Genomic DNA, 18,150 nt, shown 5'->3' with positions numbered 1-18,150 from the left:
CTGCTCAGGACCTGACAGAGGTGTTGGCATCAGAGCTAGAGGTGGCAGGCATGATCCTACTCGCTCCTCATGATCCTACTCACTCCTCATGCACTCCCTAAATGTGTGAGGGGTTTACTGTGAACAGCCCAAAAGGAAACTGACAGATATCCCAAGACTCTCATGCATGCTTCAAACGAACGCACACATCAGAAACTTTTCAGTGAAGGTTAAAACTGTCCATCTTCATAGTCCTATCTGAATTTTTTAAAAAATGTCTTACATAGCCTTCCCCAGCTCGATCCCCTCCAGATATTTTGGACTACAGCCCCCAGCATTCCTGGCCATTTGGAGGGCACCTGGTTGAGGAAGCCTGTCTTATTCTGTTGTTTAAATCTTTACAGATATGTACACTGTTGGGTCTCACTAAGAAGGGTCATAGTTCATTGATAGAGCAGTAGTGTTGCATGCAGAAACCCTGTAGTTCAGTTCCTGGTTTTCTGGCTAAAAGGGTCTTTGGTAGAAAAACTGGAAAGACCTCTGCCTGGGGAAGCAGTGCCAGTCAAAATAAGCAACAGTGGGCTAGATGGATCCTTGATCTGATTCAGTATACAGTAACTTCATATGTTTCTCAAGCCAATCCTTTGTGCTTATTTTTTTTAATGAACTTCTTATTTTCTAGCGTTGAAAAGTCTGCTGAAAAAATGCAATGTAGCAACTGTAAATAACTTACAGCAGTTAGATTTACTCTGCTTCCATTCATCAATATGCACTTTATGTGAATTGCCATTCTCTGTTAAGGCTGAATGGTGGTATAAAAATGTCTTTATAAATTAAATAAATAAATTCCATTCTTAAAGGAAGAAGAAGAAGAACAAAGAGTTAAGCAAAGTCCAAGTTGCCAAGTAACAGTAGCAGTTTTGCCTTTAATTCAGAGCACATTTTTGGATGTTCCCTCTGAAATTGGTGCAGGTGGTATGCATGATTTATTTGTCATAGAAGAGGGAGAAACATGGAGAGATGTACTCCTAAGGGGTTATTTAGACAAAATTCACCAAAAAAAAAAAAAAAAAAAAAGCCAACCCGATCTTTAAACAGAAGATTTAAGCAAAGTTTAGTGTCATTGACTTCAATGGGTAGTAGTTGTCTTCAACCCAAATTGCTTTATATAACTGGCCTGTGTATTATTGGATTAGGTGTCATCATTTTAGGTTTGGTAGAGGCACCAACATAACTTTTTCAACCATATTTATTCCAGATACCCCAAAACATTTAATTTTATTCTGTACACAAGAAATAGCAAGAACATTATCAGTCATGATCTGAGTTTTCCTTATGACAATCACATATTGAAAAGTAGCCTTCCTATAATGGAAAAACTTGGTCATCATTTGATTCAACCTTTAGTGCTTGTTCTGCAATCTATTTGTAGCACTCTTGCAGAATTTGGTTTTATCCAATGGTTGGAACTGTATTTACAGTTGTAAAGCTCCAAACTTGTTTGTTGTAATAATTGCCTTGCTTTACGGGTGTCAATGAAATATTGTGAAGTTGCCATGTAATAAATATTGAGATCCTGTTGCTTTCTGTCACCCACTCAAAAAGTAACCATCTAGAGTTGTTTTGCAGTCTATTTCTTTAATCCAGGCATGTCACTCATTGACTAAAAGGACTGTGTAAATAGTATATTTAGAGTACAGTCTTATGCATGCTTAGACAGAAAAAAAGCCTACAACTTCCAGCATTCCCCAGCCAGCCTTGCTTCCTGGGGAATGCTGGGAGTTGTAGGACTTTTTTCTGTCTAAATATGCATAGGATTGCACTATTAGGCTGCAATCCTGTACACACTTACCTGGGAAGTCCCACTGAACTCAGTGGGGCTTACTTCTAAGCAGACATGTATACTAGTTTTCATACCAGCAGGTCCATATAAAGCTTTCCCAACTCTGAAAAGTAAAGCGGGGGGGGGGGGACCTTTAATTCTAAAAGTAACTCCCAAACTGGTATAGGCTCACCAGCAGCAGAGGTTATTTTAATGGTCATGCTCTATTACTTTAATCTAAGCTTTTTACCATCTGTTCTGCCTATAACAGTGAATGCAAAAAGAACATACTTCACATGTCAGGGTTACATTAGTAAAAAGCAAGATAAAAGTGATTTAAATGCATGCATATGTTCTCAGTACAACGTAGACTGCATCTGTGATCTCCCTTGTGTTTAAGACACAAATCAAGAGGAAAATTGCAAATGCCCAATGCAGCAGACGTTTCTGATAGCAAAGGAGACTTGACTGAGAAAGGGCTTCCTTTTGCATTGATCAGATACGTTGGCAAGAACTGAGATAAGGAATTGAGACATCTGTTAAGTTTATTTAAACATCAGGCATTGGATATGAAGCCAGGTATTGTCCTCAGTAGGATGGATGTTGAAATCAACAAGGGAATATCAAGGTCTGATACGGAAGGTTTGTGTGCTGTTGCTGAAAGTTACCCAGCAGGAATGCACTAGTACTTCATAGCTTAATACAGTTACATACTTATACATGCTTACGTTCCATGGAAATCTACTGTGTGTGGCCTAAGCTTTCTCGACCTCCCTTCTTAACCTAAGTGTTATACAGCTTTGTAACTGGTAAGTTGATATGTTCTACTGAATGAGTTCTTGTTGTTAGAGACAGAGAGTGTAAGCTTTGGAGCTCTTTCAACAAGAAGAGGGGAAGAAAAGCTAGACCATCATAAAATGTATCAGCTTTCCCATTTTTGTCTCAATATTTATATAAAGCTTAGGTAAAGAGAGACACCATGAAAGACTTTTTACCTCATTTTGGCCGCAGTCCAGACACCACTTAGAGCAGACTCACGTGACCAGTTCTTTCATTGCAGGAAGGGGGCTTTTTGTTATCACCTTGCCAGGGTGATCTATAGAGAGACTGATTTTATAAAATAAGTTACAATGGGGAACTTAGTTTGAGCCAGGGGCCCAGCTATACAACCTTTTTTTAATGCTGGGGATCAGCCGTCACCATTTTAGTCAGAGTGGGTATTTCTGAGCATGCCTGATGCCCCCTTTTAACAGTAAATAACACTCCGAGCCCACACATCTGGGGCTGGAGACAAACCTTTCAGGTTCGAAGGCTGTGGCTTACAGGCAGAGTTGAGGTCCAGCACCATTCCTATTAAAAATGATGGTCAGGAATTCTGGAGCTTGAATGTTCCATATCATTTTATTTATATATTTAACATGGTTTTTACGCCACCTTTAGGGGTAGAACCTTCTCAAGGCGGCGTACAAGATCAAACAAGCAATACAGAACTATACAAAACAAATAACATCAAAATCAATGAATAAATATTCAATAAAAACACTATAAAAATAACCAAGTTAACATCAATAAAACCTGCCACCTACAGACTATAGAAAGGCCAGTGAAAACAAGGGGATCTTCAGAGCCTTTCTGAAGACCTGGAAAAAAGAGCCTGATGAACCTCTGATGGAAACCAGTTTCAGAGTAGCAAGGTGTCCAATTTTAGAGGGGATAGTCCTCTATTTGAAGGGCAGCCAGAGAACCATTTTGTCCTTCATTTTGAAGGCATCCTCTGTTTGAAGGGCTGTCCAGTCCAAGTCAAGTTGAAAGATAAAAAAAATCATTGGAAGGAAGAGCTGGACCTTCAGGTTCTCTATCAGCAGCACCGGGATAGCAGACAGAGCAAGACATAAAGGTCATAGTCTTCCACGCTATGCTGAGGTGTACCATATTTCTATTTAATTTATAATAGTTTCTAGGTTTGCATCAATACATATAAATCAGCAAATGTTGTGCAAGTGGGTGTCCTCTTTTGCCTTCTTTTTTGATGATGCATGTTCTCTTTTGGGGAGATTCACAAGTGGCCATCCTAGCCACCTCTTCCTTATACTCCCAGCCTCACTGCCCTTTGCACTGGGCAGGTGAGATGGGCATCTGCTGATGGCCTCAGAGTGTGGGCAAAGTTATTCAAGAGAAGGCATTCTTTCTAGTAATTTGGTCCCAAACTGTTTAAGGCTTTTAAGATTAGCATCAGCATTTTAAATTGAGCTTGGGAAGACACTGGCAGCTAATGCAGCTGGACCAGTATTGTCATCTAGATTGGTAGACTGCTGTGGACTGTGCATGCTTAGCTATTGGGGCTCTCTTCAGGTGCAGAATGATATTGGGGATAAGCAGCAGTATCCCGTGAGTTTCCCAGACAGTATTAGTTCCCTAAATTGGCCTGTTGTTGTTGTTCAGTCGTTCAGTCGTGTCCGACTCTTCGTGACCCCATGGACCATAGCACGCCAGGCCTTCCTGTCCTGCGCTCTCTCCCGGAGCGTGCTCAAGTTCATATTCATTACATCCATGATGCTATCTAGCCATCTCATCCTCTGCCGTCCCCTTCTCCTTTTGCCTTCAGTCTTTCCCAGCATCAGGGTCTTTTCCAGGGAGTTTTCTCTTCGCATTAGGTGGCCAAAATATTGGAGCTTCAGCTTCAGTATCTGTCCTTCCAATGAGCACTCAGGGTTGATTTCCTTTAGGATGGACTGATTGGACCTCCTTGCAGTCCAGGGGACTCGTAAGAGTCTTCTCCAGCACCACAGTTCGAAAGCATCAATTCTTCGGCGCTCAGCCTTCCTTATAGTCCAGCTTTCACAGCCATACATTACTACTGGGAAAACCATAGCTTTGATTAGACGGACCTTTGTCGGCAAGGTGATGTCTCTGCTTCTTACTATGCTGTCTAGGTTGGCCATAGCTTTCCTCCCAAGGAGCAAGCGTCTTTTAATTTCATGGCTACAGTCACTGTCTGCGGTGATCTTGGAGCCCAAGAAAGTAAAATCTGTCACTGCTTCCATTTCTTCCCCTTCTATATGCCAGGAAGTGATGGGGCCAGATGCCATGATCTTCGTTTTTTTAATGTTGAGTTTCAAACCAGCTTTTGCACTCTCCTCTTTCACCCTCAACAAGAGGCTCTTTAGATCCTCTTCGCTTTCTGCCATTAGGGTGGTATCATCTGCATAGCGGAGATTGTTGATAATTCTCCCAGCAATCTTAATTCCGACCTCTGATTCATCCAACCCGGCATTTCTCATGATGTACTCTGCATATAAGTTAAATAAGCAGGGTGACAATATGCAGCCTTGTCGTACTCCTTTCCCAATTTTGAACCAATCGGTTGTTCCATGTCTGGTTCTTACTGTTGCTTCTTGACCTTCGTACAGGTTTCTCAGGAGACAGGTAAGGTGGTCTGGTACTCCCATCACTTTAAGAATTTGCCACAGTTTGTTGTGATCCACACAATCAAAGGCTTTAGCGTAGTCAATGAAGCAGAAATAGACGTTTTTCTGGAATTCTCTTGCTTTCTCCATGATCCAGCGAATGTTGGCGATTTGATCTCTAGTTCCTCTGCCTCTTCGAAACCCAGCTTGTACTTCCGGTAGTTCTCGGTTTGCATACTGCTGAAGCCTAGCTTGTAGGATTTTGAGCATCACCTTGCTGGCATGTGAAATGAGTGCAATTGTGCGGTAGTTTGAACACTCTTTGGCGTTGCCCTTCTTTGGAATTGGAATGTAAACTGACCTTTTCCAGTCTTGTGGCCACTGTTGAGTGTTCCAGATTTGTTGGCATATTGAATGCAGCACTTTAACAGCATCATCTTTTAGGATTTTAAATAGCTCGGCTGGAATACTGTCATCTCCGCTAGCTTTGTTGTTACTAATGCTTCCTAAGGCCCACTTGACTTCACTCTCTAGGATGTCCGGCTCAAGTTCAGTGACCGCACTATCATGGCTATCAGGGACATTCAGATCTTTCCTGTATAGTTCTTCTGTGTATTCTTGCCACCTCTTCTTAATCTCATCTGCTTCTGTTAGGTCCCTGCCTTCTTTGTCCTTTATCATGCCCGTCTTTGCACAAAACGTTCCCTTGAGATCTCCAATTTTCTTGAAAAGATCTCTAGTCTTTCCCATTCTGTTGTTTTCCTCGATTTCTTTGCATTGTTCATTTAAGAAGGCCTTCTTGTCTCTCCTTGCTATTCTCTGGAACTCTGCATTCAGTTGGGTATATCTTCCCCTTTCTCCCTTGCTTTTCACTTCCCTTCTTTCGTGAGCTACTTGTAAAGCCTCATCAGACAGCCACTTGGCTTTCTTGCATTTCTTTTTCTTTGGGATGGATTTCGTTGCTGCCTCCTGAACAATGTTACGGACCTCCGTCCATAGTTCCTCAGGCACTCTGTCTATCAGGTCTAATCCCTGAAATCTATTCCTCACCTCCACTTTATATTCATCAGGGATATGATTTAGATCATACCTGAATGGTTTAGTGGTTTTCCCGACGTTCTTCAATTTAAGCCGAAATTTTGCAAGAAGAAGCTCATGATCTGAGCCACAGTCAGCTGCAGGTCTTGTTTTTACTGACTGTATGGAGCTTCTCCATCTTTGGCTGCAAAGGACATAATCAATCTGATTTCGATATTGACCATCTGGTGACGTCCATGTGTAGAGTCGCCTCTTGTGCTGTTGGAAAAGAGTGTTTGCTATGATCAGCGTGTTCTCTTGGCAAAACTCTATTAGCTTTTGTCCTGCTTCATTTTGTACACCAAGGCCATGCCTGCCTGTTATCCCGGTGATTTCTTGACTTCCTACTTTAGCATTCCAATCCCCTATGATGAAGAGGACATCTTTTTTTGGTGTTAGTTCTAGAAGGTGTTGTAGGTCTTCATAGAACCGATCAACCTCAGCTTCTTCGGCCTCAGTGGTTGGGGCATAGACTTGAATTACTGTGATGTTGAATGGTTTGCCTTGGATTCGTACTGAGATCATTCTATCATTTTTAAGATTGTACCCCAGTACTGCTTTTCCCACCCTTTTGTTGACTATGAGTGCTACTCCATTTCTTCTAAGGGATTCTTGCCCACAATAGTAGATATGATGGTCACCTGAATTAAATTCGCCCATGCCTGTCCATTTTAGTTCGCTGATTCCCAAGATGTTGATGTTCAATCTTGCCATCTCATGTTTGACCACCTCCAGCTTACCTTGATTAATTGATCTGACATTCCAGGTTCCTAAACAATATTGTTCTTTACAGCATCGGATTTTCTTTTCACCACCAGACACATCCACAGCTGAGTGTCCTTTCGGCTTTGGCCCAGCCGCTTCACTCTTTCTGGCGCTACTTGGAAATACCCTCTGCTCTTCCCCAGTAGTATATTGGACACCTTCCGACCTGAGGGGCTCATCTTCCGGCGTCATATCTTTTAGCCTTGTGATACGTTCCATGGGGTTTTCTTGGCAAGAATACTGGAGTGGGTTGCCATTTCCTTCTCCAGTGGACCACATTTTGTCAGAACTCTCTGCCATGACCTGTCCGTCTTGGGTGGCCCTGCACGGCATAGCTTATGGCTTCACTGAGTTACGCAAGCCCCTTCGCCACAACAAGGCAGTGATCCATGAAGGGGCTAAATTGGCCTAGTCTGGTGTAAATATTAGGATCCTGGATTTCTGCCCTTGCCTGATGAACAGGGCAGTTCCACCTGCATGTTGCACTTTAAGATCTGCATCCCAGGGCCTGCTGTACCAGCTGGAATTGAAGGTCACACTCTCCAGGTCTAGATTTGAGTAGAGCCACCCATGCCCCCAACTTAGCCCTGACACAAATCACAGCCTCAGCATATTCAATATTCATACACCTCACATGGCTTTAACAAAAATCAGACCTGCTGGCTGGGTGACTATGTGGAAGTGGTGGAATTAACTTTCTTAGAAGTCATTCTTGTATCTTGACTCCCTTGTAGTGAAGATAACCACTTGTGTGACTCTGTGCTTCTTAAGGAGTATTCTGGCTGCAAGTCCATGCTCTCCTTCTGCACAAGCACCATTGAAATGAATTGCACTGAATAAGGGTCAAACTGCATGTGATGTTAGCCACATGCTGAACTGAACATGCTTAATTTGGTCACTTTTATTTTGCAGAAAATGCAGCCATGGGTCCCTGATCTGGAAACTGCTCCCAATATAGATTGGGGCCCTGTATAGTTTTTGCACTGTAAATCACTCATCCTATGCCTGAGTATTGTCTACTGTGAATAGTACCTCCAGGGCAAATAGCAGTCAGGTAGCAGGCAATTTCTGGCAGAAAACCAGTGCAGAGTCTAATCCAGATTGGGAGCACATTCCAGTTTGGGGCCCCATGTCTGCTTTATCTCCAAAATAAAAGTGACCCAGTTAAGAACACTTGTTTAAACATGTGACTAACACCATGACCTGGTTCATACATAATGACAGCCGAGAGTAAGGGTTGAACATGGGTTGTCACTGAATCGTGGGTTGTTGTTGAATCACTGGTTGCTGTTACATGTGAACCCTGCACTATGGTTGATAACCATGAACAACCCAGAGTTCACAACCCAATAACAAACCATGGGTTCTCTTCCTGGGTTGTTTGTGATTAACTACCCATAGTGTACGATTAGCACGTAATGAGAACCCACACTTCAACGACAACTCACACTTCAGCGACAACTCATGCTTCAACAACAATCCACACTCAACCACATGCAAACCAGGCCCATATGTAGTTTAGCTCTACATGTTTGGTTGACTGAGCCCTGGGGCTAGTGAATTGCAGCTTACATGCACTGAATCAGTTCTATTGACTTCCATAGCATGATTATTGCAACATTTGTGTGCTTGGCCAACAGAGAGAAAGTACAGTACAATCTGTTTCTCTAGCTTTCCCTAAAATAAACTTCTCCTTGAAGTTTTTCTTGGGACAAAGAAACCCTCCTGACTCTAGCTATGCCTTCCTTGGTTACTCCACAATCTCTTACTTTGCTAAGACATTGGATTCGCACATGGAATGTCAGCCATGGTTTCATGGCATGCTAGTCCATCCTTGTCAGAATCTAGCAGTGTGACAGGAAGCAGCACTGGGATGACTGGAAATGGTCAGAAATAGATTGTAACAGCTCTTTAGGGCTTCTTTACTGCCAGTAGTCCTTTTAATTTTGGAAAATGATGATTGATTTCAGGCACAACTCCAGGCCAAATAAGCTCTTAGTGTTTGTCCCAGCCTTTATCTTATAATTTGACTGGACAAGCCACATAAAAAAAAAATCATAGGAGAATTGACATAAGGAAAATGAGAAGAAACAACTTCCAAATAAGGTTGGAATAGCTCCCCTATCTCCTCTCATTCCTGTTGTCCAAAAGGCAGATGAAGCTCAGTTGGTGACCTGTGTGTGCTTAGCTCTTGACCAGAAGAGCATGCTTCTATTTCGTCCCCATATAATTTTCTTTTAATTTAATTTCTTCTTCTAGAAAACCCAATTTGGTTGCCCCCCCATCCCCCACTTCACCTTCTTCTTAGAGAAGAAGGCATATCAGTCTCCACTGATTTCTGGATTGAAGTCAAAGCATCAAGAACTCAAATTGCTTTTCAGATTGTACCCCACCCTTGATTTCTTCTTCTTTTTCTTTTTATACTGCAGTATTCTGGATTTCATACTGAAAGATCTGAATCTGACCATGAAAGTCAGTGGGGTGGAAGCCCACTGACTGATACTGCATCTCCACAATTAATGGATCCTTCTGAAAGACCAAACTCCCAGCATCATGATGTCTCCTGTGCCTACAGACAATACTCGGACCGCAGTGCTCTCTGCTATGGTTTTGCACTTGACCATTCCAGGCTGGCTGATGACAGGCACTTCCATACTCAGGCCTGCGAAGGTGGCCGGTGTGAGGCTGGTCGCTATTTCCTCGGCACACCACAGCCTGGAAGGGAGACATGGTGGGGTTCTCGAGCTGGCCTTCCCCTTACCAAATCTTCTCCTGAGAGCAGAGAAACCTATGAAAACAGCATGCCGCACATAACCTCCATTCACCGGATCCATGGTAGGTTGTAAACAACAACAAAAAGCTGCTCAAAGGCAGGATGGGTTAGTAACACTGAGTCAGTGTTTCAAAGGCCTGTCAAGATTTCCTCTTAATTTGCTTATTTATGAAGCCTACAACAAAACAAGGGGACATCTACTTGACTACAAGGAGGGATTTAAGGCTCCATGTTGGAATGTCTCTATGCACTTCTCCACACAGAGCTTTTATCCTGCTATTGAGATTGGTTACTCAGGGAAGTTTGCCGGTCCTTTAGATGATGTCGTCAACCTCCTGGGCATCCCCCACGCTAAATGACCTTTATTACATTTTTTAAAAGACTGTCGATAATGAGCTATCAAATTGCAGCGCTTGAGTTCCCCTTGAGTTCCCTTTGTGAAAAGAGGAAAACCCAAAATAAGAGGAGCTAGATCACAGCAGCATCTAGCAGCTGTATAATGAAACATATGGAAGACTCAGATAAGGGAGAAAAGGAGAGGGGAAACTGTGGGAAGGAAGTGCACATAAAGGGAGTCCGTTGTGATCCTGCATTTAAAACGGAAGCAGAAAGCCCCGTTTTAAATGTGGGATTTTAGGTTGGTGTAGAGATGCTCTATGTCTCCTCCTCCTGGCTACTAGAAATGGAACAAAGGCATCAATAAGAAGCTTTCAACAATTATCTCCATCCATCCATTCCCTCTCAATGATTTCTCTTTCTCTTTCTCTCGTTCACTCACTCACTCGCTTACTCTTCAGTCCCACTCCAGCACATCCTTCCAGGCTTATTCAATATGAGCCCAAACATTCTTAGCACTCATCTGCATCTCTCTCTCTCTCTCTCTCTCTCTCTCAGCTTCAAGTTAACATTTTTCTTTGCATTCTGCTCTTCAGCTCTGTCATATGATTTTCATTCAGGTTCTCCCCACTAAATGATAATTAAAAAGTGTCAGTTTTCCAGTATGGCTGTTGCAGACATACAGTCAGGATATAATGTTGGTTTAAGAGATGGTTAGGTTGGGTTTTTTTTCTTTCAAATTGGCCTAAATTTGCTCTGCATTCTATCAAGGACAAGGTAATAGTTTCAGTTTGATTTTTACTCCAGCAGATTAAGAACTGAACTGTCCTCCTTTAATTTGTGCCCTTTAATTAATTCATTTTAAAAGCATTATTTTTAGGCTGCCTTTATAGGTGGAACTCTTTCAAGGGGGATACATCCAATGTCTGGGGCTGTGTGTGTGTGTGTGTGTGTGCATGTGTGTGAGAGAGAGACAGAGAGAGAGACAGAGAGAGAGAGAGAGAGATTTTAAAAAAGAATTGTTTACCTGAAATGTTCTTAACTGCCAGTTATATCATTCTTTCTGCTTGGAAGTAAGATCTGCTGAGTTCAAGACTCCCCATAGTGTGTCTGCCATAGTGGTGTTTACACACAATGTGTGTATCTTTAAAAAACATCTCTACACTAAATGCCTGTATCTTAATGGTTATTGTGATGACCAGGAAAGAGCACAATGGTGACTGTGTTACTGTAACATCATAAACTATGATTCAAGCACCTCCAAGCTGTTGGTTTGGTACATGAGCAGTGATAGTACCATTAGTATGCCTGGAACCGCCAATTTTGTGACAAACAAAATTGGACTCAAGCATTTCCTCCTAATGTAAATTAGGTTGGGTTCAGACTTGGTCGTACTTGGAGCAGACTCACTGAAATCAATGAGACTCTGAAGTGTGGATCCAGCACTTTGCAGTCACCAGGCTTTGGAACTGAAGAGGTCCAAATTCAAAATGGATTTCACCAGCAATGCCCATTGGACAAGCTAGATTTTCATATATTGTTCAACTAGCTTTGACTATTAAGTCGATCGTGTGTTGAACCCCAGCAACCAAGCTATTTCCATTTGCATGCCAATGCAAATATCTATATGTATAAGATACATTGCATCTCTGCCTGCATCTTAAAGAAGCTGTTGAAAGAAAATTGACACTTGGTGAAACCACTTAATTTTTGTGCTGCTTCTGTGTGGATGCCTTTTGTTGTTCACCACATAGTCAAATATATGGTTCTTTCAGTGTGCATTTGTATGGTGTGTTTATCATAATGGGACCCTGATTTTTCTTTGAACTTACAAGTTACTTCTGGAGACACAACATGTCCGTCTGGAAGCCTTCTGCATTTCTAGATTTGGCACTGTAATACACAAGCAGTAGCACAAGAATTGCCCTATGAAAAGGCAGGTATGGTTCCCCTGGGATGCCTCCCATGCTTACTGCAGGAAACCAGCTGTAGAGAGAACACAGATTGTGCTGGTCCCTGCTAATTGTGTGGACCAGCCAGGAAGCCAGTTTGGGATGCAAAGATTTGCAACACCCTGCCTATATTTATGTTGAAATGTTCCAAGACATACCTTAATTTAGAGCCTCCTGGAGATATTCTTATAGAAATCCCTCATAACATTTACTAATAGCCATCTGTCTTGCGTTGTGTTTTGGGGATGAAGCTTCTGCAATGGACTGGCTGAACTAGAGAGGTGGCATGATAATGTTCAGTTGGACAGGGAAGTAAACAGTTTGCAGGGTGGTTTCTGCAAATGAAGAGTAAGTTGGCTAACAACTGGGGCACAGGCTGAGGGTATAGGAAAACTAAAAGACATGGGAACTAAAGGAAAGATGCAGAGTAGGCAATGGACTGAGAAAGGAATCTGAAGGAAGAGTTGGTGGACAGTGAAGCTTGAAGAAAGAGGCAGAGGCAAAACAGAGACTAATCAGAGAAGGAGCTCTGAAGAAACTTCACTGCCCTTAAAATGCAGGAAGGTGAGTGGAGTGTGAGGGAAACTGGTAAGGAGGCAGGCTAGATTAGGGCTGGGGAATATGCAGCCCTCCAGACATTGGTGGATTGTAACTCCCATCAGGCCTAGCCAACATAGCCAGTGTTGAAGGATGATGGGAGTTGCAGGCCAACAACATCTGAAAGGCCACAGGTTCTTCATCCCTGGGCCAGGTAATGCATTTAGGTCAAAGTATGCAGCGGCCTGAAAAGCAAGAACCTAAGGAAATGGTGGGTAATGGAGACATAGAGTTGAAGAAAGGAGATTCCAAGGAGACAGTAGGCCTTGGGCAAGCTCTATGTAGGACATTGAGACTGGAAGAGGAAGTGCACTATTGCTAGGAAGGAAACAGGCAGATAAGAGTGGGAGCCAAGGGGCACAGGGTGGCTATGTCCTGGAGTCTAGACTTGCTAGACCTTCTTGCTGAGGGCCATCTTTCTTTGGCCGACACCTGTTAAGGTCCCCATTCCAGCAGTGGGCATGGCCAGAGCCAGAAGTGGACAGAGTTACAGATGTGGCTCTTATCTTTTTTGAATATGCAATGGAGGGAAAAGCCATTTGCATCCAGGCATTCTCCTGTGCAAGGTTCTTTTCATCATCAGCTTTGTAGTTGGGGAAAAGGAGAAGACAAAACAGATAACATGGAGTGCAGCTGGTAAGGGCATGTGTCCTGGGGAGAGTTCAAAGATCCAGGTTGTGAGGCCTAGAGGTCTGCATTTGGCCCACCACAGCTTGGAGGTTCCCCAACCCTAGTCTTGATCTTGACTGGCGAATTCTGCCAAATGTGCCTTCGCCTGATACTGCAGTATTGTGAGCTGACAATCCTAAGGGGGCAACAAGGGCCAGTATGGGCTGCAGATTAATTTCACTGCAGCAGGCTTATAGTTATTAGAATTGTTATATTCCCACTGGAAATGCATATGTTTTGAATGTCCTGCTGTATTCCATGTTCAGCTCAGTGCTGATTGCTTATCTCCTTTGTTTTTCTCACTTTCTAGGAAGAGGGCACTGGGATGAAGAAAGTGTTGTTAGTTCCCCAGACCCTGGCTCTGCGAGTGAGTCAGGAGACCGATACCACTCTGAGCAGCAGTATCAGGGCAGTCCACATGAGCCCAGCAAAATTGAAACTCTGATCAGAGCAACTCAGCAAATGATTAAAGAAGAAGAAAACAGGCTACAGTTACGGAAATCGACTCCCGATCAGCTGGTTTCCATTAACGGAGCAGGGAAAAAACATTCTGTTTGTTTTGCAAACTACCACCAGCAGCAACAGCTGAGAGGAGACGTCTGCCGGGTCCCTAGCATCGTCAACACGTCTCCCTGTGAGCACACACAGCAGCGAGACGGGAAGATGATGAGCCCCCATGAAAATGACTATGACAACAGCCCTACCACACTCTCTAGAATAAGCAGCCCCAATTCTGACCGAATCTCTAAATCGAGCTTGATCCTAGCTAAAGACTTCCTTCATTCAGAAGTGTCTCCACATCAGACTGCAGGGGATAACCCAGCTGGCTCCCCAACTTATTACAGTTCCCACAGGCAATACTTTGATAAGCATGCATACACATTAACGGGATATGCCCTGGAGCACCTATACGACAGCGAAACCATTAGAAACTACTCTTTGGGTTGCAATGGATCACACTTTGATGTGACTTCTCACCTACGGATGCAGCAAGATCCAGCACAGGGACACAAGGGGACATCCGTTATAATAACCAACGGGAGCTGATGGGTGTTTTCCCTTCTTTTCTTTTAAATATGTTTGTGCTAGGAAGGTATCTTTGCAGTAATAACAGCAGACACATATGTTTTAGTACCCTTGTGGTTACCAGCATTTGATAAACTACAATGCACTAGAAGGAATACTTGTAAGGTAGTGGGGGAGGTATTGGTTTATCCAAGTTACTGTTTAAAATGCACTAGCATTAAGGTGACCCTAAGCAGAGCTATGTTAAAACGCAAAGCTAGCGCCCCATTGTGGAGCAAATCTAAGCTGGGAGCAGGTGTGGCTTGCCAGGTGAGCGGTTTGTGACCCTTGTGTGGAAATCTAAGATGAAGTGGTGGAGGACAAAACGGCTAAGCTGCTGGTGCACCCAAGCCCTAGTCAAACAAAACCACTATGCACTCTTTACAGGCAACAGAGAGAGAGAGAGAGAGAGTGAAATTCATATTTTCAAATGCAAAGCAATTGTTATTTAATGTTTCCACACCCTTTGCTCCCCAATGGCTATAAAGAATGGCTAGCCAGAAAGTCAGAACGTCAGTATGGTTAATAATTTGCTGGGGTATTGAGAGTTATAGAGGTGTCTGACTTGGAAGCATGTATGTTGTGTAACAAACCTGATCAGAAAGAAGACTGCTTGCTCAGACCATATTACAAGGGGATGGACAGAAATTCAGGGGGCCGTTCTTATCCTGGCTTGAGTGATGGAAGAGGTGTAAATGCATAGATTTAGAGGGAAAGGGGCACTTTGAAATGTGATCAGGTACGTGAAAGAAGGTTAGGTTCTGGAGAAGAAAATCATGGTAGGGAAGGAAGAAAGGGCAGAGCACTTAGACATAATTCAGTTCCCACAGCTTGGCATGCACTGAATGCTTCTTCCCAATTTAATACTGAGTATGTTCTGAGGGTGGGCGGGGACAGGGGAAAGCTAACTGTCTTGCTAAACAAGCAACTGGGAGACGTCTAACCAAGGAGGGGTAAGACAGGTGAAATGGTGAGAAACACAGGTGGACAGTTATTGAAAGATACGCTATGAAAAAGACATGAAACACAACCCTAGCAATCTCAAGCAAAAGAGGAGAAAAAGCCAACAAAAGTATACTAAATGGTTGGTTTGCCCAGTTTCAAAATGTTCTGACAATACACCAAAGGGGTCCTACAAAACATGACAATGAAGATAGTTGAACTGGTCTTCATGAAGGGCCAGAATCATTTGCTCCAATCCTAGGCCTGTTCCTTGGGAGTCAAACTCATTTATTTCAGTGATGCTTGCCCCAAAGTAAGGTGTGTTTTAATTAACCAGAGTTTTAATTCATGACCACCCCACGAGAACCTGGTCTTTTCATTTTTGCCTATATAGCTCCCAAGATAAAACAAAGTATGAGTAGCACAGGAGTGGGCTACAGATGATGATGGACTCAAGCTCCCACCATCCATCACCATTGGCCATGCTTACTGGGGCTGATAGGAGTTAGAGCCCAACAACTTATAGAGGGCCACAGGTTGCCCACCCCGTAACATAATCATGGATGGGATGGGACAACATAAAGATATTGAATCAGTTGGTTGATAAATGTATAGCTCAAGAAGCATACTGTTGCTAGTTGCTACTTAGTTGTTGTAGGGGATCCAGGTGTTTCCCCTTAAGGTACTGTTCAGTTTCAGGGCTATCACATTCTCTCAGCATTTCCATTGCAATGTTGTTGTGATTTTTCTGGGAAAATGCATTAAACCTGGCCCATGCATTAAATTCCAGCTGGGATATTCGTAATCTCGATGCAGGGTGGAATGTGGTTGTCTAAGGGTGCAATCCTATGCATGCTTAGACAGGAAAAAAATGCCTACAACTCCCAGCATCCATAGGATTGCATCTTAAGTGTAAAAGGAAACCTGAGTACAGTTATTCTTCACAGCAAGGTTACTGCCCCTCCAGTTTATGGGTATGAGATATTTCACTACCAGCACCCGATTTTGGTAAGTTTTTGATACACCTCTAAAGGACACATTAAAAAAGAAAAAGAAAAAAGAACACCCTGAGGCAAAAGGAGACTTGACCAGTTTGTCTGGAGATTTGGGGGGAAATACCATAAGAAGCAGAAGAAAATGCAATAAAGGTATGTTTTAAAATCTTGTTATCAGAGAGAGACAATGAACCAGAAGGCAATTAATGTAACACTTAACAAAGGCATCTGGGATATATCATTGTTCTTGAACTTGATGAATCATAATGAAAATTCTCCAGCTGAAGTTTTTTTGTGACCCCAAGCGAAATGTGTTTGATCTGTTTTACACAAATGTCAGTAATGCAGGTTACAGCAGGGTGGCCTCACATACCATGAAAAGCCGATGTGCAAGAGCAGTATGAGTTGTAATGTGTGAAACCACGGTAGGAAAGCTAGCACCGCAGCTGTCACCCTAAAGCCACTCACTCTGAAGCATGTCTCATTGAAATCAGTAAGATTTACTTGAAGCAAACATGTTTACAATAGCATCATTAGTCTTATTAATGCAATTAAATAAGCGCTTGTAATGACCTGACAAACATGTACAGCTCAGCACAGAACAGCATGAAGCTAAGCAGCTTGAAATATGTAGAATTTCAAACGTCTGCCTTTGTTGAGGATATCAGCCAGCAAGTTCGTAGACACAATTCCTTCTTAGCACATTTCCCCAAGAAAATGTACAGATATTACTTGTTGTATACTTCCCAGCTTATAACAGATCGAGTCCCAGAATCTCTGTTTTAGCAGGATTAACTCTGTAACTAGAAAGGCTTTTTCAAATTTAGATATGATTAAAAACTATATCTTTAACTGAGAAAGCTGGATTTGAGATAAGTTCAATGGGACTTCCTGCTATGTGTGTCTAGGACTGTAGCTTTAGCAAATACTGGGCATGATTCAGCCAAAATTGTCCATTGATTTCAATGAGAGGATTCAGCATAGGTTTAATGTTCTCCCAGTGAAATCAGTGGGACAATTCAGAAATGTGCTCACCTTTCTTAATCATCTCAAGACAGTGGGAAAATGTGGTAGAAATGAGGTGGGGACATTTTAAAATTAAGAATAAACATTTCTAAGCATCTGTCGATACTGAAATATGTCCAAGGTTGTTATTTACACCTATGCTGTTTAATGTAATGATGAAACATTTACAGAGAGGTGAGATGCAATGTGTATACTTTTGCCTCAATCTATTGAGAGCAAGACACAAGTCAAAACAGTGTTATAGATCTCATTTCTGGCTGCTGGATGGGTTAAAAAGATCTGCATCTAGGACCTGCACTGTGGGTAGAGGAGAGGAAGTGGATACTGGAAGCAGTTGAGGTGCTCCAATCTCCTCCTGGCTGCCAGAAATGACAGCACTGACCATACTGTTTCAGAGTGGGAGCATGCTCAGGAGCTAGGTTTACTGCTGAAGCCATTTGGCTGCCTGAGGGAAAGAACAAGATGGCTCCCATTCCACATACAAATGCCAGCTGGATTGGCAGTTGAAGCTTGCTTCAACATTGGCAATGGGACAGCACATCTGAGGGCAGTAGGCTAGGTTAGGGGGTGCAGGTCAGGACAGAGCTCTGTCCTTCAACACCTCTCCACCTCACAGCAACTTCTGCCTGAGGGGGCTGCCCCACTCCTCTTCATGGTAGGGCCAGCCCTGTTTACTTCTTTCTGTTCTATTCCTGGTTATGCTGAGTTTAGTGTAATGTAGGCCTCCCTGCCTTTCTCCGCACCC

The 18,150-nt window shown here is 42.9% G+C and overlaps 1 protein-coding gene across 1 annotated transcript in view; it reads left to right on the top strand.

Annotated features, from left to right (window-relative positions):
- SIM1 (SIM bHLH transcription factor 1) overlaps window positions 1–14,424 on the top strand; it is a 91,511-nt gene extending 77,087 nt beyond the window's left edge. The window contains exons 10-11 of the mRNA XM_084831248.1: window positions 9,480–9,885; window positions 13,688–14,424. Of these exons, the coding sequence (XP_084687374.1) occupies window positions 9,480–9,885; window positions 13,688–14,424 (1,143 nt within the window). The remainder of the gene's footprint in view (window positions 1–9,479; window positions 9,886–13,687) is intronic.
- Window positions 14,425–18,150: the final 3,726 nt, after the last annotated feature.

The sequence above is a fragment of the Heloderma suspectum genome, chromosome 1 (assembly GCF_057233095.1).
Source record: "Heloderma suspectum isolate Gila_16-S chromosome 1, 16-S_ref, whole genome shotgun sequence".
Lineage (NCBI taxonomy): Eukaryota > Metazoa > Chordata > Lepidosauria > Squamata > Helodermatidae > Heloderma > Heloderma suspectum.
Note: the sequence above shows the minus strand (reverse complement) of the source record. Positions and strands in the feature narration are given on the sequence as shown.